The sequence below is a fragment of the Coloeus monedula genome (assembly GCF_965178545.1).
Source record: "Coloeus monedula genome assembly, chromosome: 3".
In the NCBI taxonomy this organism is placed as follows: domain Eukaryota; kingdom Metazoa; phylum Chordata; class Aves; order Passeriformes; family Corvidae; genus Coloeus; species Coloeus monedula.
In genome coordinates, this window is record NC_138783.1 from 9,156,265 (window position 1) to 9,181,212 (window position 24,948).

Below are 24,948 nucleotides of genomic sequence, written 5' to 3' on the forward strand. Positions count from 1 at the left end.
CAGTCCCTGCTTTCACCTTCTGCAGTTTAGTCACTGTGGCTGGAAAACTTGCAGGTGATGACTGGGGAAAAAAAAGGTTGTTGAGTTCCTCAGCCTTCTCCATGTCCTGGGTAGCCAGGTGTCCCATATTCCTCCTGAGGGGACTCAACACTTTTCCTAGTCTTTCTTTTATTGCTGATACACCTTAAAAGGTTTTTTTTTTTTGTTACTGTTGGTGTCCTGGGCCAGATTTGCTTCTGCCAGTGCTTTAACTTTCCTAATGATCCCTGCTTCCACCCTCACTAAGCTACCTGTCTGTGTTTGTCTGGGAGCTCCTTGTTCACCATGGAGACCTCCTGGCAATCTTCCCTGACTTTCTTTGTAGGGGTGCATTATTCTTGAGCCTGGAGGAGGCAGTCCTTGAGCATCTTCCAGCTCTCTTGGGCCCCTCTTCCCACCAGGGCTCTATCCCCTGGCACTCTGCCAAGGAGATCCTTGAAGATACCCTCTGCTCTCCTGAAGTCCAGGGTAGTGAGCGCACTTCTCACCCTCCTTACTGCCCCAAGGATCTCAGACTCCACAATTCCATGGTCACTGCAGCCCAGGCTGCCTTTGAGCTTCACATTCCCCACATGCCTGCTATTATTCTTATGGTCTTGAGGACATTCTATGCACTAGCACATTCTGTAACTGCCTCAGACCTACCAGACTGGATTTTGTAAAAAGTCACAACTGCTTTCTTCTAAAATTGGTGTTTTGGTTGCTTTGGGTAAAATTGATCAATACCCTTAGTGCAGAAATTTCTCTATTTGCTGGACTTCTGTAATGGTTGATACAAACAGCCCCCCATCACCTTTCTCAAATCCTTCTTGGGAATAAGTGTTCTTGTCGGGGTTTGAAGGAAAGGGCTTAAACACCCCAAAGACACCTGAAGTCTGTGGACTGCTCATTCCAGATGGAAGGAAGTGACTAATTTACCATTACTAAAGTGGCAAGGCATGAAGAAACGAGAGATTTGATTTTGGCTCGGTTAGGCAGTTTCACACCAAGCAGGCTAATTCTGCATAATTTTCTGCTTAGAATGTTAAAAATATATATTTTATAATGAGTCATTTTTTCTTTCCTCTGCACTCTGTAGGCATTACATGCACCTAATAGAAAATCTAAATTATTTTATTTTTATATATAGACACTTAAAAAAAAATACTGCCAAGGCCATGCACCTGGTGCTTGCATACAGTGGTTCCCCTTAGGGGCATTATCATGAGAGGACATGGAGTGGCTTTTCACCACATCACTCTCGAGCTGAAAGAAGAACATGGGGTTGAGTGGCACACAATCTTTTGTGAGAGCTTTGAACTATCCTTGAAACCCAATGATAAAATACGGGATTTGGGCTGATGTGTTTTAGAGACCTTTTTCTTCCCTTCTTCTAAGTCTTATGCACTGGTTTCTTTTTCATTTATTTTTTGTTAGATCATTATTTTCAAAGTTGATGAATTAACCCAGTTGCTCTCTTGATAGTGTTTCTCAGTGATCATGGTGTGCTGTGTTGGCAGATTGATGCAGTTGATGGAAATAAAGATTTCCAAGCCCTTCCCCGGTGTTTCCTACCTGATAGTCTTGATAGTGAGTGGTTTACCGCTGTCCTTGTGAAGAATCAAATGCTGTCTAATCTTGTGTCCTCTGTATCTTGACTACTTATAATTCACTTCTGTTTGTAAAGTCCTGCAGCTATTCCAGTGTGGTGTTCCTGATGCAGATATATCAGCTTATAAATACTTGCAGCAACCACATAATTATAGAACAAATTAAGAGTAGAATTCCCGTGTAACACATAGAAGACTGACAATTTGCAGTACAGTCTCTCACAAAAAGATCCATTTATTTTTAATTGACTTTTTTTTTAGCACTGCTTAGCTTTTGTTTTTAATCAAAACACTAGGGGAGAATTGCCCATTTATTTAAAATAAGAATTTTAAAAGAGGGAAGATTAATTGTCATTAAAAATTCATTTAAACTGATAGATGTGCCATAATGCCTACTAATTAGTCACATAATGGTATATTAGAAAATAAAAAGATTGATATTAGGGTTTTACCTGTAGAGGAGGAACAAGTGATGCCCGTTAATCAATTTAAACCCCTAACCATGTGTTTAATTCTCAGTCTTTGCAGAGGGTACTGGTGAGCAGCTGTGAGCCTCAAGGCCTAGTGGTTCTGTCTAATTAGTCCCACTGAAGACTTTCAGCTTTCAGGAAGCCTTAATTTAGGGTTTTGTTTCAAATAGCTCTTTACACAAAGTGGAAAAGTCTGTATACTGGTTGCTTTTTAACATTTGGAAACTATGCTGTAATTATAATCATGGTACAGAAAGAAAAAGTAGTTTAGCCTTGAAAACCCTGTTGCAAAAAAAAAAAAAAAAAAGAATACTTAAAACCTTGGATAGTGCTTTGCAAGGATAAAAACAAACAAATCCTCTGGTTCTTTGTACCCACCTGCCCAGCCATGCTGGACAGGGCAGTAGCAGAGATGGATGTAGCTGCTTGAGCAGTGTCAGTTTGTGGTGATATTTATATTACATGCTGGCAGTAAAGGTCCCAGCCAGCTTCCACCTCTCAGGAAGCACTGACCAAATCCTACATGGAGTAACTAACCACAGGAGAAAGGAGAGACAGAAGCAGGGCATGGAGGTGGTAATTAAAAGTAGTCCACTTTGCATTCTCCTCTCCAGGTTATAACAAATTTAGTGAACAGGTAGCTTCCTGCATACTAGAAGTATTACCATAATCCCAAGCAGAGATACTTGTACACAAGATAAAATTTGTTTCTTTATATGAATAAATACAAGTAGCTTTTTTTTTTTAATCAGCATTTCTACATCCTTGTAAAATACAGTTTAATTTTATAGAAGGGAAACTCCAAAATATAATCATACATAGTCTTGCAGAATGGAGAGTGATAGCTTTCCTCAGCTGATGGAGCATACTTAGTCGAATTCTTTTAATCTAGCTGCCTGTTTTTATAGGTGGCTGCTACTGTTTTTCCACTTGCCTCTCTGTGTGGGGATATCTTAACTAGTGAAACAAGCCTTATGCAGAGTAGTAATCTCTTCTACCAGAACTATTGATAAAGTTGAAAAAAAAGAAAGATAACATTTCTGGGCACACAGATTCCTCTAAGGTTTATTCATTTCTGGCAATGACCTATTTTTTGCTGGTTGAACCCTCACCCCTGTCACAGGGATTGCTGCTAGAAGTAATAATAAAAGTAATTATTCTTTTCCCTTGTTTTCAAACAGCTATTCGCCTTAATAATTTTGAAGGCTTTGTCAGCATTTGCATTTATATGTGTAAACCACACAAACCTCTGCTTGCTTGCTTGTGGTGATGTTACATTATGCATTAAAATGCTCTCATATCATACAGCTCCATTCTTCTCATTTCACTTACTGGGTTTTTTTTAATCTTTCTTGCACAGATCGACAGAACTCTTGAGGTCTGTGTCTTTTTCCATGCTTGAGTATTCCTCTGTGCTTTGGACTCAGCCTCATGGTTGTGTAGCACTATTTTCCTCTTACCTCTCCCTTCTCCTTCCTTTTTCCATTTATGACCACTGAATATTGATCTGTGTTTCTCTCTGATCCTTTCACCGGAACCCCTTATAATAGCTATTCAAAAGCTAATCGTTGAGTGAGCTATTAAAAAATAATTATAAAATAATTAAAATAATGGGAAATAGACCCCTGACTTTTTAAACTTAATCAAATAATTTGATTTTTAACTTTTTCTCCTACTGTTAATAATGTTCTTCATTTCCCTAAATCTTATCAACAACCATAAGCTACTGCCGTTTTTCAACTTTTTTTTGCATTCCATTCTGAGCTTCAGTAGACATTCAACAGCATTTTTGTTTATCTGTAGAGTTCTCACACTTAGCTTGCTATGTAAGGCATAAACATTGTCTTCATTAATGTTCTGGATATGTCAGAATTTGCTTTTAAGGGTGAAAATTGACTGAGGTGGGCTGCATTCCTCTAGGGATTTGTTACTAATCCTTTAAAAGGCCATTTCAAATATTTTGTTTTCTTTAAAGTATAAATTACTTCAGACAACTATCCCTTAAATTGTGGCTCACTACTTTGTCTTGAAAAAGTCAATAACTTGCTGAAAACTGGTGTTACTTAAATATCTTCCTTGAGTGTGCTTATCATATAGAACATCTCAAAAGCTTTGCTTTACATGTTTAAATATACTTCAGGCATATATACTTTAAATATACTAGGCTGAACACCTAGGCTATTAGCCACAAGTTTTCTGAAGAATTCACTATGAATATTCAGGAAAATAATCTGGTAATAATTCTTTTTCCCATTTCTTTCATCCAAAACAACTTGATAAATATGCATTTTTTTTGTGTGTCAATTTAATATAGAGGCCCTGTTTTTAGCCACTGTGGTGTATTCAGGTGGTTGTACAATTTTCACACAAGCAGAACTAAAATCCAGCCGGAAAGAGAAAAGGGTGGCAGAGACATTGGATGACTTTTTTGATGATTTTTCACCAGGTTTTCAGCAGTCCTGCTGTGGGGTAGGAATTCAGACTTGTAGATAGTAATGGTTCTTCATCCATCAGAGAAGAAAACTCGGTGCATGATAGTCTTCTGGGCCCATACTTTTGTACATTTAAGGAAGTCCTGGGATGTGGCTTTCTGCGTGTGATGCAATCACTGAATATTTAAATTCAAACTTATTTCTCAGCTGGCATACATCTCCTGTAAATACCTAACATTAGGATTCATGAGGGCAGTTTTCATGTTTCATTCATTCATTCACCCTTGCATCTGAAACAGATTTACATTCATCTTAAAAAGTGTGATTTTGGACAGGTGTTTTGAATCATCATATTTCTCTTTAAATCCAGTTTGGGAACAAGAAAAAAAATGGCAGTATCAGTTGTATGTGATGTAGCAAAATGGGCCCAGGCACAGCCTAGGAGTGCTGTTGGCTGGGGTGTTACAGTACTTGTGCTGTCTCAGAGTTGAGGAATGTTGCTGAGAAGAGAAAACCCCTGGTCCTATTGAGAATTGCTGTTTCTCTGGCTTCCCAATAGCCCTGGAGAAATGAGGATCCTTTTTCCCTTCTCTCAGCATCTCAGACATTTGAACATGCAGTTGATCAATATCAGATTCAATCTCACACTGTATCTGCAAGTGGAAATTAGTTTCGAAGGATGGTAGGAGGTGACTTTGAAAAGTCTGGAAGAATGTGGGGGCAACTCCTCTGAAATACAGTAAAGAGAAAGCATTGAGTTTTTGTGACTGCATGACTTTAGAAAAGAGTAACCCCCAAACCACATATATCTTTAGATCTATTTTTTTTGGATGAGTATGATCATCCAAAAGGATATTTTGTGTTTTGTTTGTCCATATAGATTAAGTTTTGGAATAAAATAGCCTAATATGCTGTAATCATGCCACAAATAGGTGAAATCTTTGACACTGATTACGGACAAACCTACAGGTGGAGTAAAAACTTTCTGCATCAGTATGTCTGAAATCTGATTTATCAACACATATACGAAGAAAATACGTACTATGTAAAACATATAACTATATTAATGTAATAGTTGTTTATATAATGTATCTACATAATTTTGAGTTGTAGGCATTGTTGCTTAATTGGAAGTTCGTTTGGCTCCTTCAGTGCAGCTACGAGTCCTCCTTTGGTTTGGTGCACTCTCATTGTTTTTCCTCAAGTTCTGTTTTCCTGTCCCAAATGGCAAACCAGTGACTCACAGCCAACGAGATACTCTTCTAGTCTGGGGTGGAACATGATCAAGGACAAGGATTGAAGGTAGAGGAGAGCCTGACTGCCTCTTCTTTGTTTCCTAATCCTCCTTCCCTCCCTGCTCAATAGAAAACCAAGCCCTGGAACTGGCAATTCTTACGTAACTCACACCAGCCTCAGTCCCCGCACTTTCCCATTTACTCTCTCTTCTCTTCTCAAGCTGCTGACAGCAGACCAGAGCTGTCAGTCCTGCCTTTGTAGGGAATGCCATCTGCCAGGGAAGGAGGAGGACAGGGCAGAAATGATTGCTCTGAGCTGTCTCAGATCTTCCCACTGTGTCCCCAGTCCTCTGTTTAACCAGTGGTCATTTTCAGTATCTTTCTAGCTCTGTTGTCCACAGAATTATTCAATTATCATCAAATCCTATTACTTTAATATAGTTCAAGTATCTGTTTCCCTAGTGGTCTTCCAGTGTCTCTTCACTTCAGCTCTACTTAACATTTGCATCCTTTCCATAATCCTTTGCCACTTCTTTTCCCTTATGCTCTTGAGAGCCATTGCAGGGCCTGTGCAGCTCCCACAGTGTCATGCTCTTTGTGTACCCGCCTGACCTCACTGCCTCACTCATCCTGCAGTTTGGTGTGGTCATTGCCAGCTTGTCACATCCAAATCTCCAGAGACCAGCTTGCCTTCACATACAGCTCAGCCATTCTCAGTCTTGCTGCAATGCACTTCTCAGTGTCATCCCAGTGTGGAAAATATCTCCCAGCATCACTCCAGCCCTTTCAAAGACAAAAGGAGTAATGAAATAGGCTTTATTACCATTGTGCTTGTTTTTGTTTTTGAATATAGTGGAGTTGCTCACTGGGTCATAGTTAATTTTGCATTATTAATGAAGGTATTTCTGTAATTTCATTAATGTTTCCCTTAAGGAAAAATACTATTCCCAACTTAGCAGTTTGGTGTGGGATGTTGTTGTTTTTATTGAGGGAGTTTTAGTTTCAAAAGTCACTGCTCTAGATACTGATATCTCAGACTATTCCAGCATCCACCAAAGTCAGAAGAGATAAATACCGTACCAGAAAACAAAACTGAGGGAAAGAAAAAATAAAACTGACCAGTTTCTTACCCTGGGAACATTAACTGTTGCCTGGGGCTTTATGTAAATGTCAGCCTCTTACATGACGCAATATAAATATTATTATTTTAAATTTATATTCTAGCTAATTTAATGAATAACCAGGTCAGGACTTATTTATGCTAACTGCTGCACAAACCAGTAGCATGTGTTTGTGTAACAAAGATTGAGTGTAAAGCTGAGTCTCTTGAAAATAAGTGGTTTGTTCGAGAGCAATTTGGAAGAGTTGAATTTAATTTTGGATTAAGAAACTGAAGCATGACTCTTACTGTTGCCACTTCGGGCTCCTTTGTTAAAAGTGATTATTTCAGAGAGCAAGTCTCTCTTAGCATCCCCTGGGAAATATGTCTTTAGGAACTAAAATGGAGACTCAGTGTTAATATCTGAGCAATGCCGTATTTGCCAGGTTTTTTTCCCCATTCCCACCAGGCACAGTATTTAAATAACTCTAAGATAATATACCTCTTTCCAGAAGACTTTTTGCCTTGGCATTTACGGCTTTTTCTGACGTAATCACGTATGTCCAGAATTACTGCAGAATAAGGAACAGAAACAAACCATTTACACCAATGATATATAAACTTCTTAAAAAATTATCTTTTGTCTTTGTTTATTTAGCCTATTGCTACAATACTTCAACTAGCTCCTGTTCAGTTGACCAGGTCATGAATATTGTGCAAATTGAATGTCTCTAGCTTCCAGTGTTTGGGTTACATCTCTCAGTGTAAGAGCCAGGCACGAGATCAGTCTGGATTTGAGGCATTTTTAGTACAGCTCCCGTTTAATCTCTTATTTCAAAGAGACAGACAGACGTGGCTTAAAACTCCAGGCGCTCTGTCATTACCCTGGGTTTTTTTCCAGCCATAAGTGTACAGTAAATTATTGGTTTCTGACATCTCCTGATAGTGTGGTAGCTATGACAGAAATGCAATTGTAATTCATGGTGTCTTAACCTTGAAGTGTTTTTTGTTTCTGTCTTTTTAAGCGGGAAAAACGTTTTGTGGGTGTCTACAAATTTATTTTAAAAGCCATGGCCCACATTTTGTAATCAGATTTCATATTTAAAGTACAACTTGCTTTACCCCAAAATATCCCTTAGTGGAAGAAATAATTAAAAAGAAAATATTTTAATAATTTCATCTATTATTAGGAACAGACATTTCAGTAGCGATTAAGGGAGGGAAACAAAAGGATTCCTTGACATATTGATGTAAACTGAGATAAGAACAACTTCTTTTTCAGGGAACATCAGTGTGGTTTCCTGGTGGGAGTGATCAGGTAGTGTTCAGGGCTTTTCTTTTCAGTTACATCTTGCTCACCTCTTTTCCTCTGTGTTCTCAGCAAAAGAAATGGGGCATTTCTCTTCATTGGGAAGATGTAGGGAAATTGCAGGTTCTCCTGATCCAAAGTCAGAGCCTTGCTTGTCACATTTTATGATATCTGTTGAAAAGAGCTGGACCTATTCCCAGATCAGTATTTGGAACCATTTACCATGTCTTGAAATGCATTTCAATAATCCTGTAGTCCCGGGTGGGCATTAATCAGCTGATGCGACAGTGCTGTTACATTCCAACTATGCCTTTTCCTCCTTAGTGTGCGAATACTCTCTCACTTGCAGATGAACATTTTTGTTTGTAAAGGTGGCATCCTTTTGAAAGAGTTTTGGAAATGTTCACAGTTACGACTGTGCAAAATAATGGCAGGATTTAGGTAAAAAGTGTAACTTTGTTTTTCTAGAATATGTGTTTAATGCTCTGATGTTAGAAATGAGCAGCTGTTGTAAATAAAACTCTGTCAAAGACCTGCTTCCTCAGTCCAAAGTGACACCAGTGCTATTCTCTAATTAGTGTTTCAGAAATATCAGTTAAATGCAGTTTTTACTCTTTTGCTTTATAGCAAAGTAGAATTAGACAGTGAAATTTCTGTTCCAATGCAGCTGACTACTTTGGGAAAATTCAAATAGGCCCAGCATCACTGTCTTTATTAATTACTTCATATCTTTGGTTATGAAGGTATGACTGCAACACCTGAAAAGGAAATGTCAAAATGGTTGCTTTTTGATATGTGATGTTCTTATAGACATCAAAGCTCAGGAAATCAGGTGTTTTATTGAAGCTGCACAAGGGTAGTATACAAAGCATAGGAATATTAAAAGAATGGAGAAGTTGAGAGAAAGAAAATGAATGGGACAAAATCTCAGTGGATCTTCCTACTTCTGTTGGTTTCTCCTTGAAAATTATTTGTTGTCTGTGCAACAAGGCAAACCCAGTAGGTTAGGTTAGCTGCAGGTATAGGGGCGGAAAAGCCACTTTCAGAAAAGTATTTTGATTTATCTTGCAGTTATTTTTGCCCTGTAGCATGATGTGATATTGGTTTGCAGTGTGTGCTTGAAATAGTACTCGAAGTCTGCTTGCCTCTGGAGTGTATATGGTTTGGGGTTTCCATCTTCAAAAAGGATAAACTCAAACTAGAATTTAAGACAAGGAAAAGGGGGAGCAAATCTTATGAGGGGAAAACCAGATGAAATTAGGTTTGTGACTTTTAAGAGCAGCAACAACACAGAATCCAAGAGGATGGTAAAAAAGGAAAAGGTTGCAATTGCATGTCAAAGGCATAAAATTTCGAGAAGTTTGTGGAGAAATCTGAATTATAGGGCACTTTATAATTATAATTCAGCACAGGGAGAACGAGGTATTTACTATTTGGGGATATGTTTAACCTGAGGATTAGGCAAAGATTTCTAACCACTAGAGTGAGAGACTTATGGAACATCTTTCCAGTCAACTTACATAAAACCACAAAGATACTCCCCTCCACTTCCTGAAAAGTTTCTGAAATATGTTAAGTTAGTACAGGAAACACTGGGGAATTGGGAAAGCTCTTAGGTTCTAAATAAGTATAATTGTTTGCAAGGATCACCTAACACTGCTGTTTAACCTGTGGTTTTGTTTGTTAGCATTTTACTAATAACTTTGATAGCAATTAGGCCAGTTACTCAGATCTTACATAGGGTTTCAGTAATGAGAAAAAAAGAGCAAGGTTCTCGTGCTTTGAAAATCAGTGTTAATGCTGTATTTGTGCAGTGGAAAAGAACTTGGGCGAAGAGTATACTGGCCCTCAGGAATTTGGCTAAGGATGCAGTCTGTCACGTAGTATTTTATAATACCTATGATAAATTACTATTTAGATATATAGATCTTGGGAAATGAGGTTTTCCATATGCATATGAGCTCAGGTTTAGATGGACTGATGCAGTTCGTTCCAATAGCACAAACCTTTTTTGTTTTCCCCCTGATGGAGAAAGTGTTTTTACACAAGGGGTACACAGTGTTTGAACCCCTGGTAGCAGCAGCTTTCATATTTAAATACACTCTCTGCTGTTTTTCAGTAAGTTTTGTTTGCATATGCTACCAACAAGAAGTTTTAAGGTGGGAATAAAGGCAAATCTTAGCTTCTGCGAGTTTGCTATTCATCTAATGCAAGTTGTCTTTGAACCTTCACATCTGTTTATGTCATTGTTTGAATTCTTGTAAAAAGTGTTGTGACACAGTCCAAGAAACTGGGAACATGATTTCATATAATTGTTCTTTTAAGTAGCAGCATGAAATAATTAGTATGGCATGCTTTAATTGGTGGCATCCAGTTGACTTTTTATGAAATACTTGAATTTTAATAAAAGCAGAGAACACAAGTTGGTTAGTTCCTGTAACCCAGTGCTGTCATCTTTGGGGGAAAGAAAAAGCAGCTCTGTTGTATTTTTAATGGCAGATCCAGTATGTATTAGGTGCTCAGCTTCTAGAGGTATGTTTTTTTTTTTTTTTTTTTTTTATCAAATATCCTCTGGGAAGGATTTTTGACAGGAAAATTACAGGATTGGTGCCCACTCTAAGATTTATGTTGATAATTGAAGCTGCTTCTTCTCAATAAAACGTAAATGCAGCTTAAATAACTAGCTAAAAGAAAAGAAAGATTAAAAAAAAAAAGAAAAAGAAAAATGTGTAGATATGTAGAAAGATTGTAACTTGCCTGTCAAGGCCATTATACCCCTCAGGCAGTTGTCACTGAATCTGTGGTTAATGCTCACTATGTGCCAGTCAACTAATCATGCTACTTTTGTCCCTTCCTGATTTAAGCAGTTTTATGAAATTTGCTAGAGAAATGTTACTTTATAAAATGCTAAGATTAAAAAAAACCCCAATAATTTAGTGGACATTTCTGTCATTTATCTTCTCCAGTAATATCCAGCAAAGATAAAAATATATATGAGCATTCCTGGATGATCCTGAAGGATTTTTTTTTCCCCCCGCTTAGGGTTTTGAATCTCAGTTTTCAAGAAAGTTTAGAGGTCAGTCTTTATGCTTTCATTCTGTACGGTACTTGAAGTACATGTACAGCCAGTTAAATGTCAGTGTGGAAAGCTTGCATACAATATATTTGAAAATGGTATTTCATTTATTTGTGGTCTGGGCCAGGCTGGAAGAAACAATAGGAGGCTTGTACTGTATTGTGTGCTGGCTGGCTAGCATTGCCTGTGAAAATACAAACATGGTACATATGAGCATATGTCAAAACTTTGGTTTTTAAACGAATTCTTAACTGCCTTTAAACATCTTACATTGAAATTGGCTTTTTATTTTTCCAGAGTGACTTAGAGCAATTGATTTTAACTCTGTAATCCTTTGTTTCTATGCCTTTCCTTGGGAGTTACATAGGAAGAATGTAAAAATACAAACAAAATAAGGTTTTTAATCCCTCTCTAGGCATTTGTACCTTGGAAAGAGGGATTTGAAATTGGCGAGCCCAAATGTGAGGGCAGAAGTATTGAATGAGGGGCTTTTCACAAAAGCTGTGTAAAAGTTCAGGATGAATGGACACAAATGCAGCTTTGCAGTGACTGGGACGTGTTCTCAGGAACACAGAAGTATATTAGAGGCTTTTTTAGCTGCTGCAAAAGGCCAGTGCTGGTAGGCACAATTTTCTTTACTTGTGCTCTTAGCTCTCCTTTCACTGGGTTTGGCCTGTGCCAAACCTCTTGGAGATGCTGCTTAAAATCTGGGTTTGGAGCGATGTGCAGACTTGGGCTGTGCAGGGGTGTGTAGCCAGCAAAAGGGTTTGGAAGCTCCTTGGCTCTGTTCTCTCTACCCAAACCTTATCTGAAGAGTAGGTTTATTGCTGTTTGAAATGTTTTGTATTTAATGATCTGTAATGTTTATGTAAAACTACCCTGTTTTACTACATACAGAATGCAAATGTATTTCAGTGTAGTCTGGCCATACTGCGAGAGATTTGAGAGTGTGTGGCAGTGCTAGCTGATTAGTTTAACATATAATTATCTTGAGATGAAGAAAATGTGAAATAAAATGAAAATTGTACATTTTAGAATATTTTCATTTCATATATATAAATATATATATGTATATATATATGGGACATATTTGGCATATATTTAAAACAGAAGTCCCTTGACCACTCCTCTTCTTGTCTCCCTTCCCTGTTTCCATATCAATTTATGGTCTATTAACCTGCAGTGAATAGATCTTGTGTTTCTTTCTGGTGCTTCGCAGCTGTTCAAACCCCATGTTATTAATGTTAATAAAGAATCTTGGCATCTGAGATTTTAATAATCAGGAATTAGTGACCCAAGAGACTAATTTTTATCCATGGCAAAGTTGTGCTTCGAGAAATAAGGAAAACAGTAATTTGAATACGAGTCAACATTTTAAAACCCTGAAAGTTTTGATAGCTGTTTATTCCCAGTTTGGAATTCTTGAGTACCCAGTTGGTTGTTATGTTCATCTGTAGTATATATCTATGAAGACTGTTATTGTTTGTTGGTTGGGGGTTTTTTTGTTTTGTTTTGTTTGGCTGGTCTTTTTTGGTTGTTTTGTTCGTTTTTGGGTGGTTTTGGTTTGTTGTTTTTTTTTTTTTTTTTTGATATGCCAGTTATCACCTTGAATTTTGAAATAGTTTGAAATGGAATGCTTTTCTAGAAGAGCATCTTGTTTAGGAGTAGCTTGTCTGGAAGAGTATCTTCTTTGTAACTTTTCTTTTATTCTGGATACTCTTGTCTCAGTTTTTTTCTAGGTTGGAGATATCTAGAATTTTATAAAGTAAAATTTTCCTTGATGCAGGAGGCATAAGAAGCCCTCAGGCCCTCCATGCATTTACACCTCTATGCACTACGTAACAGGGAACTTCAGAGTGAAATAAAGTAGTAGTAGTAGTGAAATAAAGCAACTTTGTGGGCAGTAGAAATGTTAAGTTACTCTGTAGACGCCGCATGAATTAATGGCCTTTTTGAAAGGCTGCATGAGGTTGGCTATGGCTTTGGGTTATGGATTAGAGCAGTTCCAGTTCTGCTGGTTGAGGTGGTCTGATCTCTGTGGAGTATCTGTAGGACTAGTTTTTGTAATTCTAGATATGCATATGCATGTATGTATAAATTTATGTACATGAATAGGTCCATGTAAAGATCGATGTGATTTAGGAATATGGCAATTCACTGACATAGGTCCCCTGTTGAAAAAATGCTTTTGAACGTACTCCCCTGGGAGAACCTTGCACACAGTGAAGTGCATTACGGTTTTCTTTTGTACACTTCTGGATGTTAATAGCTGCTCTTATCAAATGCTATGCTACGAGACCGTGACTGTACCTGGCAGTGATTCCCTAAGAAAACTTTACATTTTTACCTTGCAGGTTCCCGTCTTCGACAGGAAGATTTCCCACCTCGAATTGTGGAACACCCCTCCGATTTGATTGTTTCCAAAGGAGAACCAGCCACTCTGAACTGCAAAGCAGAGGGAAGGCCGACCCCCACCATCGAGTGGTACAAGGGGGGCGAGCGGGTGGAAACGGACAAGGATGATCCGCGCTCCCACCGGATGCTGCTGCCCAGCGGATCTTTATTTTTCTTACGCATCGTGCACGGGCGCAAGAGCCGGCCGGACGAAGGGGTCTACGTGTGTGTGGCAAGGAATTACCTCGGGGAAGCTGTAAGTCACAATGCATCACTGGAGGTGGCAAGTAAGTACATTCCCCCCCCACTCTTTGGTAAGAGCCGCTTGCTTTGATGTTACTTGAAGATAAAAATAAGTGTGAGCTGCCTCTGAGGCAGTGACTTAAAAGCAATGAAGGAATTACACGGTTAATTATTATTTATACTGAGATAGGAAAATAGGAGAGTCAGAAGATGTATCATAGCACTGGAGAAGTTCAAATGATTTTGTGCTCACTACTTTTATGCTTCCATGAAATTATGATTGCTTACTGTTTGTAACATCCTGTATACTTAGTTTCAATTTATACATGTTTTTTCCTCTCCAGATAACCATGCAATTTACAGTGTGTAATAGGAGGTAGGATAGCCTCTAGGATTTGATCTAACAGGGTAATTGTTGTTGCACAAATAAACACTAGAAGAATGGCAGATTTAGAAACAATTTTTTTTTTTTTCTCTAAAGGAACTGGCCCACAAAATTATTTCTCTGGTTTTAAGTATTTGGCCAAGGGAAGGAGCAGTCAAGTATGTTCGCATCACTTTGTAATGCTTATCTCTTCCTGTGTATCCTTTAAACTCTACTTGTTTTAGAGGAAGAGAGTGTGCATTAAAGTGGTTTAAACATTTGCATGGAGGGCCAAGTGTAGGTCAAAAAAAATCAGTTTTGGGGGTTACTGAAGTATGAGAGGAAACCTTGCAATTCAAAGTTAGGTATCTGTTTTGAAGTGGCTTTTATAGGCTTCCTTTGTAATGTGTAGCAATTCACCTGGTGTCCTGTTGAAGAGCAGCACAGAACTGGGTGAGTCACTCTGAAAACAGTGATCTCTGTTGACTGAATGATTCATGTTGTTAACTAGCTCTGAAGAGGCTCTTATCTCTTAGATAAGTTAAGTGCCACTGTTGGTGTATAATTTTGGAAGAAAGGTTAGATTTTCATAAGTCTCACCGAAGGCCAAGGAATAAACTATAAATTTGTGCATTTGCTTGAGCCCTCCATCTAGTCTTGCATATTTAAGACAATCCCAAGGACTTTAATAACTACACCAGAAGGATCTCAAGCTTCACATATAACAAAGTGGATATACATGACTAAGATCATGCTGTTTCCTCGTTAACCACTTCTAGTGATAAAAGTAATCAGTGTCTGGGTAGCTGGAAGGATGCTTATCCAGTAAATGTGTAATCTTGTTAAGTGTAATTTTGAGTGGGCATTTAATATCTAAGATCTTGATTTTTATCTAATTGCTATTTCATTTATAGCACTTCATGTTGGTTCTTAGAATGGGTTTTAATGTTCTGTGCTTATTTCACATTCTTTTGGTTTGTGATGTACCTTGAAGCAATGTGTGAAATGCACGTAGTGTTTCTGTGTCTTCGACAACTTTTCATCAGAACCCAGAAACGTGAGGTGGACTCTTCAGTGGCTGATGCACTGTGGCATGCAGCAATTCAACTGGTACATAATTGTTAAATGTGTTTGTCACCCCTGGCTCAAGTAATTTTCATGTGATTACACTAGAGAGTCTGACCAACAGGGTCTGAATGCAAAATACCGATATTGTCACAAGTTTTTTGAGAGTTTCTGCCAACACTCAAGACAAAAAAGTATCTTCTTACAAGCATGTAAATGTACACCATTTAACAATAGTGTAGCAGTAAATTTTTAATCCACCTCAAAGTGGATCTCACTAGCTCTTGTATGAAGGGCTAGTATCAAAAAATAACCACCAACAGTGCTGTCAGGAAAAAAAGAAAATCACAATTAATATTTGGAAATAAAATTTGTAGGTATTATGGCATACAGTTTTAATTGCATACCAGGACATCATAGACAAAGAATTTTAACAGTAAAGGTTATTATTTTAGTAGAAAAGGTAGTGATGTGACAGTGCAATAGCACCAAAGCACTTTAAATAGCGCAGAAGAGGTGAGGAACAAGGAAAGAGTTGAAGGCTGGTGGAATAAATTTGCATTAAATTAAAAAGCTCTGCATTATAGGGGTAATGCTATCGTCGTTATAAACTGGAGCTAGGTTCACAGCGGATTGCTGCAAATCAGCAAACTGCTCTGATTAGTTGTCAGCACACCTGTTCTGAGCACCAGAGCATTTACATTTGTATACCTGTAGTCATACACAGTTGCTGGTTTAGAAATCCTTATGTTACAGTTTAATTTTTGTATGTTTACAGAGTCAAATTGCCTTTATTTGGTGTCTGCTTTCCACAAAGTACAGAAGATCATTGAGTACTCGTTATTTGCTTTGATGCTGCAATTTTACCCAAAAACCTTTTGTGAAACAGGAAGCAGCATCATGTTTTGCAGTGTAGCTGCTAACTCTCCCTGGAAGAGGCAGCTCATGTCTGCACTAGTTTGTTTCACAACATGATAGGCAATTTATCACCCTTCTTCCATCATCTCATATAATAACATTTCCAATGGATGTTTTACATTTGACTTTAGATTCAGGTTAATATTAAAGTAAATTTTCATGTCTGTATGCCTTCCTGCAATTATTTTTTAGCTTTTTAAGCAGTTCCAATGATCATCTTTTGAGATTTCCCCACAAAGAGAATTTGTTGCCTATTTGATTAGGTGGACGTTTTCCTTAATCGCACTGTGCATAGATTCCGTAGTAGCAAAGAAGGAAATGTAGTGGGATTTCAAAGCTACAAAGATTTCAGAAGATTGCACTGTATTAAAAGCCATCTTATCTTTTTAAATACCTGTGTATTTTAAGAGCTTGCAAAACAGCATTAGATTTGATTACCACAAGGGAGTAGGGACTTAAATCACAGAACTGAAGGTAGTTTTCCCTGTGCTTTGTCACTTTCTAGTCATCAACCTCTCCTTGGTGACTTGACTGACATTTGCACGTCATTTAATCCAGAGGGTGCTGCATTTTCTTCCACTGATATATATCTCAGTAATGATAGCGTTAGTCCTCAATTAATAGCATTGAACATGACCTAAATACCATTTATTATCAGCAAATTGAATTAAATAAGTCTCGTATTCAGTCTCTGCCTCTTGTGGCCCTTCCAGAATGTTTGAAGATGTCGTGTGTCTACTCACAGCATTGAGGATTTGTTATATCTTCTCCATAATGCTATTTTATTTTATATAAAAGTATTTGTGCAGCTGTATTTCCTTAAGTTTCTATGGTTCTTTCTTTGAAACTATGCCCCATCCGCTAAAAATCCTTAAAAAACAAGGTGATCCTCTGGCTGGCGAAGAGTGGTATCCTAAATCTACCAAACATGTTCTTTAGCCAGCCACTTGATATTTCAGGAATTAAAATCTTTCAGACACTTTAGAGAGTAGTAAAACTACTCTCTGTTACACAGCTCTGTGCAAAGAAGCTTTGTAATTTAATATTACATGACATTTTCTTTGCAATTTGGATCTGTAATATCTTCATAAATGGGAAGGAGATCAATTGGCATAAAAAGGAACTCAACAGAAACGGGAATTGCAAGTCAGTCAAATAAGTGATGTAACTACTTTTTAACTGGGGGATTTTTTTTTTTTTTTTTTTTTTTTTTTTTTTAAGTTGACTGGTTTCATCTGTATTTGAAATCCCATTTCCAGAATTTTTTTGAAATGGAGACTGGCTGTATGTGTTCAGAGTTAATTTGCAGAAGCATGCAGTTTCTGCAGTGTAGCCCAGAAGGGGAGAGCGATGGGATAATCAGGTAACAGGCTGGAGGCATCCTCCAGACTGAGGCTCTTCCAAGTCCCATTTCCCTCCCTCTTCCTGACTTCCTGAACTCAGCCTTTTGATCACTGGAGACCTGCTTAAATTATCTCCATGTTTTGTTTTGGAGGAATGTAACTGGTTTTGGGTTACTGCCTACCAGTGACACGTTCTCTGGTGGTGAAAGGTCCCAAAGAATGTGAAAAGGGCATGTCCCTGTCAAAATGAAGCTGGCTAATTCTCTCTGTAAATGTCAGGTGGGAGAAGAAAGTGGAATCATACATCCTCAGAGTAAAGGCTGAAGACTGTTTTGGCTATCACATAAACAGCTGGAAAACAAAGTCATTTTTCAGAGTAGAGAAATACAGTTTTGAAAAAGTGCATTATCTGACTGGAAAGTGGCTGCAAGCTGCTTCATATGTTTGAATCTCTCAGGACTGTCTGGTGAATGGATCCACCTGATTAACACCAAATTCAGCTGTTGGTGTGTGATAGTTTGATGCAAGTGTTTAATTTTTTTTTTTCTGTAATTCCTTTTTGAGGAAAATTGTACTTCTGGATCATGCAGATATCTGTTGAGTAACAATTTTGTAGAAGCTTACTCATGTCGAGAGTGGCAGCAATAGCTGCAAGGAGTATATTCATCTTCCTTTCCCCGCTGTAGAGATTTTCTGGGCTGTTAAGAAAAAATAAAATGCAAATGAAGCTGGTTATGTTTGCTAGTCAGGGGCTCTGCAAATCTGTTTTACAAATCATATTTCTCTGAGACAAACATATTTCTCTTTTACCACAAAAGTTTTTTCCCCTCACCCCTTGCCTTGTCAGAGTGAGTTTTTAGAGAAGGGGTATATTTATGACCAGGGTACTTGGCATGATTCTTTCACGTGTAGCTTTGTCATCATCATAACATAATCTTCAATATATACTAGATGACTGTTTTAGTTTTAAAAATGCTTTGTTACAGTTTTAAGATTATAGAATCTGAAGATCAGTGATGACTTCCCTGTAGTTCGCTTTCCTGTTAGGCAGAATATGAGCTGCTCAAATAGCTACAAAATTTTTCCTCACTTTGCATTAATTTTAGGCAATATACAGTCTTCCTGTGTTATTGTTTGTGTTATTACCTGCAAGTTATTCAACATTGTCAAAAGTCAAACAATTAAATTTGTGTAAATGGACCTTATGTGTAATCACTGGTGTGTTAAGAGAATGGGACAAACAACAGGTGACTCCCTTCAGCTGCATGACAATGAATAAAACATTTTGGATGTGCATCAGAACTTCCATCATTTGAGGCACCCATGTGCATGGCAAACATGTGCTGTTTATATTGCTTACAATTTTGGCAAAGCCTCCCAAAAGTCAGGGCTTTGTTTCAAGTATGTGGTTAGTTCTAAGGTGTCACAAAAGGTCTTTCTTTTTGGGGTCTTTTGGCTGCACTCATGAAATAAATGGATAAAATAATAGAATTACTGGCTGTGCATGCTTTAGAGAGGGTTACAAGATTAATTTTTGCATTAAGGAATAAACTTATGTACAGATTTAAAAAACCAAAACCCTAGTGATTAAAAAAAAAAACCAAAACAGAACCTAGAGAAAACCAAAGCAGTGAAGTTTGACTGGAAATGCATAACTTAAATGTGCTTCTAAGTTTGGTATGGCAGAACTTCATTTTACAGTTACATCTAAGTCTATATTAAAGGAAATTTCCATGTTTATTATCTAAAATGCAACTTGTATGTATTTGGAAATTTGTAAGATTAGTTCTTAAAAGTCTTAAAAATCATGAGTTGTAAGATTAGTATTTCAGGGTTTTGGTTGTTCTGTGGGGATGTTTGGAAGCCTGTTCATACTACATCTGAAGTGCTAAGTTTCACTAGATTTTGGAAGCAGACTATGAGGACTTTCACTGAGGATGTGCATCAACATATTTGAGCATTATAGCTAATTCTGTATCAAAAGAGTTCACAGGTGAGTGTTATTGTCAGTGGATAACAACAATACTTGAAAAATGAAAATTTGTCATGAATGCTGTTACATGAGACTTTCAACCACTGTGAAAACAGAGCACATAAATAAAAGGGTCCTATTCAATGCAATTATGCCAAGATCAGGGCAAAATAATGCACACCTTGCCTGAAAACTGTTTTTACATGTCTGTGTTTTCTCAGAAACTGTGTAGGAAATTAGGAGTAGAGTTCTTGATGGGTTGTGATGCTGTGAATAAACAGATTATTCTTAAGCTGATGACTAATTTAGGGTGTTATGATGGCCATGCTGGGATGGATGATTAAGCAAAATTGGATGTTTTATACTCTTGCCAGAAATTGCTGTGCTGCTCAGCAAATTCATAAATCAATGTGGTGGCAGTCTTTTTGTGGAATGGCAGCTCTTATGGGTAAAAGATTATCTGAAACCTTGAACCAAAACTGGGGGATTTGGCTCTTAAAATGAGGTGAAAGCTGTGCTTTGCACATTTCGTCATCAAGTTGTTAGTTTTAGAGAAAAAAATTGAATCGGAGTTGTTCAGGTTGAAGGGCTGTACTATTTCAAGCATGAGCTTGAGACAACTATTGAGGTATTTTTCTTGACTCCAGCCAACATAGTGAATTGATACCGAAGTTCTCCTTAGTTTTGCTTTTCAGAGGCTTTGGAAGACAATTTGGACTGCTAGCATCAAGTATAAATGCGAATAACGACAGATATCCTAATTGCATGAAGAAGGAAAAGGAGGCTTTGGTACTACAGTCTATTTTCGGTGTCTGATGCTGCTTCTCCTTTCCCACAGCACTAAGTGGTGTGCTGTTTAATAGGCCTCCAGCCTGTGTGCCCATGGCTGAGCCTCAAGCAGAGTTTGGAGGGAACTCCTTGGTGCAAGTTATCAAATTCACTGGCACCACTTGCTGTCTCCTCTTTTTTCCTGCTTGTGAGCTTCCTCAGGTCCAAGGGAGTCTTTATATGGTGTTTTTGTCTAATAGATGTCCAATAGATTTTCTCCCAGTTTCTGCTTTAGAGTCTTGATCTCTCTTCCCCCACCTCCACCGCTCCTCCTCCTCCCTCCCCCAAGACATCGTGGTAGAACTAGACGAAGCAAAGAGCGTTCCTATTTTTAGGAGTGTTTCCATTTCCTAGCTGATGATGCAGGACGTATGCCTGGAGGAGAAGTATAAAGTCAGACAAGTAAAATGCTGACTCGTAACCCTCATGTATTGGTTGTTCTGATGCTTTCTTCCCCAGTATGACACTTTGAAAAAAGTTTTTCTGAAGTTTTGGAAGACTTGCTTCTGAGCTAGTATTTGGAGATAAATTTGCAGTGTGCCAATACATTTTGCATATGAATTGAGAATATTTGGTAAATACTCCATATTAACGAAACATTATTTTGAATTCTCATTCCCCAGAAAACAAAAGTATCTTCTGTGTTTAAAATGATGAAGAAATTCATTTTGGTTTTTCTTTTTTACTGTCATCAGGTTAAAACCTTTCTTTGAGATCATACTGCTGACAAAGACAGATTTGCATCTTTGTGTCTGTGAGCTCTTTTGGTGAGAACTGTCTGACTTGACTTGCATCCTGTATGTAAATTGATTTCAGCTGATCACTTTGAATTTGAAAGAAATTTAATTTGAAAACTGCCCCTTTCCACTCCCTGAGGTAGTAGATGCTTCTCTACGTCATCTGTTAAGCAGTGCATAGTCAGCATATGTCTGTTCCTCTCCTATTTAAACTGTTTTCTCCAGAGAAAGAGAAATTCCCTTTAGACCTGGCAGACATCTGCTGACTCTGTCCTACTAGCAAAGCAACTGAAAAGATATCTTTCCTGTGATTAAAAGAAATATGTCTGGAGGCGCTTAGTTTTGGTTCAATTAATCAAAGATTAAACACATGTGGACTCTCTAAACTGGGCTTCTTTGTGCTTCTATGCTATCAAAATTGATTGGGGAGAGGAGCTGTGTATTAGAACTGGCTAGACTGAAATGTAATTAGTTACCTATATATATGCTATATAATTCAGTTCCAAAATGTCACAGTAAGTAGGAGGGGAAAAAACACACAAAAAAGCCCTTGTTTGTTAGTTTTTAATTAATTTAAAATTTTAAAGTATTTTGGTTTAAGGCGGGGAAAAAAGGGGGAAGTGTCAAATATTTTTGTAACACTTGTTTTTAAAAGAAAAAGAAAAGTCTTAGGGTTATGTGATTGTGCTACTTTATACATAGTTGCCATTTTGGTAACCATTTCCAGATGCAAAGGCATTTTTGGTTGCTTTTGTTCCTCAGTTCCTGTTAGTAAATGCTTTTCTGGCAGAAACTATTAGTGTTAAAAGTCTGGTTTTCAACTCAATGCCTTATCCTTACTCAACAATAGTACTACTGATACTGTTTCATAAAAAACCTGCAGGCTTTTCTCTGATGTTAAAAGAAATGGATTACTTTCTTCACCTGCAAGTAGACAGAATATGTAGACTAAAAATTCTGCAAGAGTAAGATGGCAATAATTAAGCAGATTCCTTGAATACCATGCTGTTCTAAAATTTTTCATCAGACACTAGCAAGTCTCTATTGTAGACATCTTTATCTGAAGAGAATTTGTATGGCTCCAGTTTTATTAGTGGAATTAGTTCTTTGGCGTATTATGTGGTGTGGTTTTAAAACAAGAAAGGCTCCACTGATAAAGTGACTTAAAAAAAATCTCAGTAAAGTGGTGTCTTCTAGACTGCTCTTTGTAATACCTATGATTTTGTTTTATTAATAGGTCAAGTTTTCCTCAGAATATATGAAAACTTGCAGATGTTTCTTTTTCTAAATAAACATAAAATCCAGTGTAAAGGTAATTTTCGGCAAAATACTTGATATGATGGCAAAGTTTCTTTATAAAATAAAATGTATTAGACATGTAATAACAATTATTGAAGAAGTGGACACTGAAATATTCAAAACTGCCATAATAGAATTAGCTAGTAGAATACAATAAAAATCTCCTCAATTTGTAGCTCTTTCACTCTTAATGGGCTGAACCAGTCCTTTGATATTAATAAAAGGTGTGATGGCAAGCATTGCAAATTATTTCATTTTAATGTGGTAACTGAATTAATTAGGTTTTTATACCCAAAAATAGTCACAATATTTTCCCAAAGTAAGAAAACAAAATCGTAAAGGTCAGCTTACTTTAGTAAATTTTGTCTCTATATAGAAGAAAGAGAACCAAGGGATACTTCAATTCCAGCACCTTAGCATTGTTTTCCTTTTGCAAGAATACCATGAAAAGTCCTCTCTCCTGTATTTATAAGTAGGTGTTTCAAAAGAAGTTCCTAAAGGCATTTTATAATATTTAAATGTGCCCGTATTTGGGAATGAAGGTGGTCTTGCTGTTTCCTAGACAGAAAAACTGAGGCAGGAAGAAATTAAATCTTGATCTCAGAGGATCACAAAAAAAATCTGTCAGCTCTGGAGAGACTGGGAGTTCTCTTGCAGTTCTGTTTGTTCCTTAGAAGACTGCTTTTCATTGCTGTGTTTTAAGGACTAAGTGAAATGGTTCATAGCAATTTTTAGCACTAATTACAAATAACTTTGGAAACCCTTTGAAATGTTCCAAAAATTACCCCATTTGGGTGGTGCTGGGATAAAAAAACGAGTTCTCTAACTTCTAATTTTCCATTTTCCTGGATTTATTCCTCTAGAGCCTGTATTGCTGATTCTCTATGGTTATAGCCCTCCTTATTTTTTTGTTTTCTCCCTGCCAGCTGCTCATGTCTCAGATGAATATATCAAGATGATTGAGTCTTTAACCCTCTGTTGCCCAGAGAGCAAAGGCCAAAAAAGCACAATATGTAGGTGGTATAGGAGATGCTGGAAACAGGGACACTTGTTTTTCTGCCTTCAGTTTACTGTGTTCCTCCTGGGCTCAGGAATGTTCCTGCAGAAGCAGATGAGAGTCACTGATTTTAATTTCACTGATGCTCAGGGATAGTGTCTAAATTCAAATTTAGGCCCGTTGCTTTACTACATAGACTCAATGAGGCACTCAGTGCCATGGTTTAGCTATTAAGGTAATGTTAGGTCAGGTTGGATTTAATGATCTCAAAGGTCTTTTCCAACCTAGTTCATTCTGTGGTAGAGGATGCGAAGATTTTGTGCCTAGACCAGGCCTTCCAGACTATCTGCTCCAGCTGTGTGACCTCCTGTTGCAGAGATTGTAGCTCCCATGAGGGAGTGGTGCTGCTTTCCTCCCCTGTTCTAGGGCTTCTTGAGGCACCAGTTTACTCACGCTCTTCCCTGGTTATGTAGTAGATGTGGCAAAACTATCTCTGAAAAGCTCGTCACAAAAGGTGTCTGAGCTCGAGAGCCTGGTGAGGTTGTGGACCCTCCTCTGGCTTAGCCCAGCTAAGGGCAGATGCTCTGAAGGACCCAGCCTGCTCCAGCTCTGCCCCACTCAAGCTGCTCTCTGGACAGGCAATTTGGGAAGGTGGGAAAGTGCTGGAACTGTTGCACTTCCATTCTAGCCCCTCAGCCATCACCCACGTTCTTTTGTTCCTCCCACTCCCTACTTCTCCTCACTCCCTTTCTTTCTTTCCCTCTCTCCTGTGGGCTAAGCAAATTGTTTAGCACAGTACATGATGTGCAGTCTTTGCTCTAGGCCATCGTGGGATCCAAGTAAAACCATCTTGCAGAGCTGGATTCAGCCTTCAGGCTGTCAGTTAGTTATCCCTGTCGTAGAGGGAGAATTGCAACTCATGCATATTTCTGCTCTATGTCATGGAATAGATGCAGAGCTTCAAAGTTAGGAGGGTAGAAAATGGCAGCAGTAATTAGCAGTTACAGTCCCTGGTTTTGCTCCTTCAGTGTGCTGTCATCATTTAAATATTTTGTTGCTGGAAAGAAGAAAGTAAGCTTAATTTTTTCCTGACTTCAATTATGACAAAAAAGAAACCTGATTTAAACCAGTCTTCCTAGAGGATTAGATGAGTGTGAGGAGAGCTCGTCCGTAGAAGAGCAGTGTAAACTAACATTAAAAATACTGATTTACTTTTCTTCAAATTATCTGACTGCTTTGCAGAAAGAGTCAAGCAGTGACCCTTTCCCCTAAACACACACACAGACCCACTGGGTTAGTAGAGGTGGAAAGAGTACATTGACATAGCTCAAAATGCATTTACCCAATAATCATCAGTCACAATTTGCAGGATTTGCACATAAGACAAGTAAGATTAACAAGATAAAGAACCCAGATAAACCAGTAGTGGTAAAGCTAAGTCCACTCTCTGTATTTGAACTGAATGGCCTGGCAAGTGTATGCTTGCATTAAAATGCCACATCATATGTCTGCATATGAAAAGTATATGTTCAGAAGTTT

General features: G+C 37.9%; 1 protein-coding gene across 1 annotated transcript in view; it reads left to right on the top strand.

The window, feature by feature from the left end:
* The window catches only part of ROBO1 (roundabout guidance receptor 1), a gene marked incomplete at both ends in the record, with an annotated part of 493,955 nt that overhangs the window by 229,686 nt on the left and 239,321 nt on the right, over window positions 1–24,948 (top strand). The window contains one exon of the mRNA XM_082279020.1: window positions 13,604–13,930. Within this exon, the coding sequence (XP_082135146.1) occupies window positions 13,604–13,930 (327 nt within the window). The remainder of the gene's footprint in view (window positions 1–13,603; window positions 13,931–24,948) is intronic.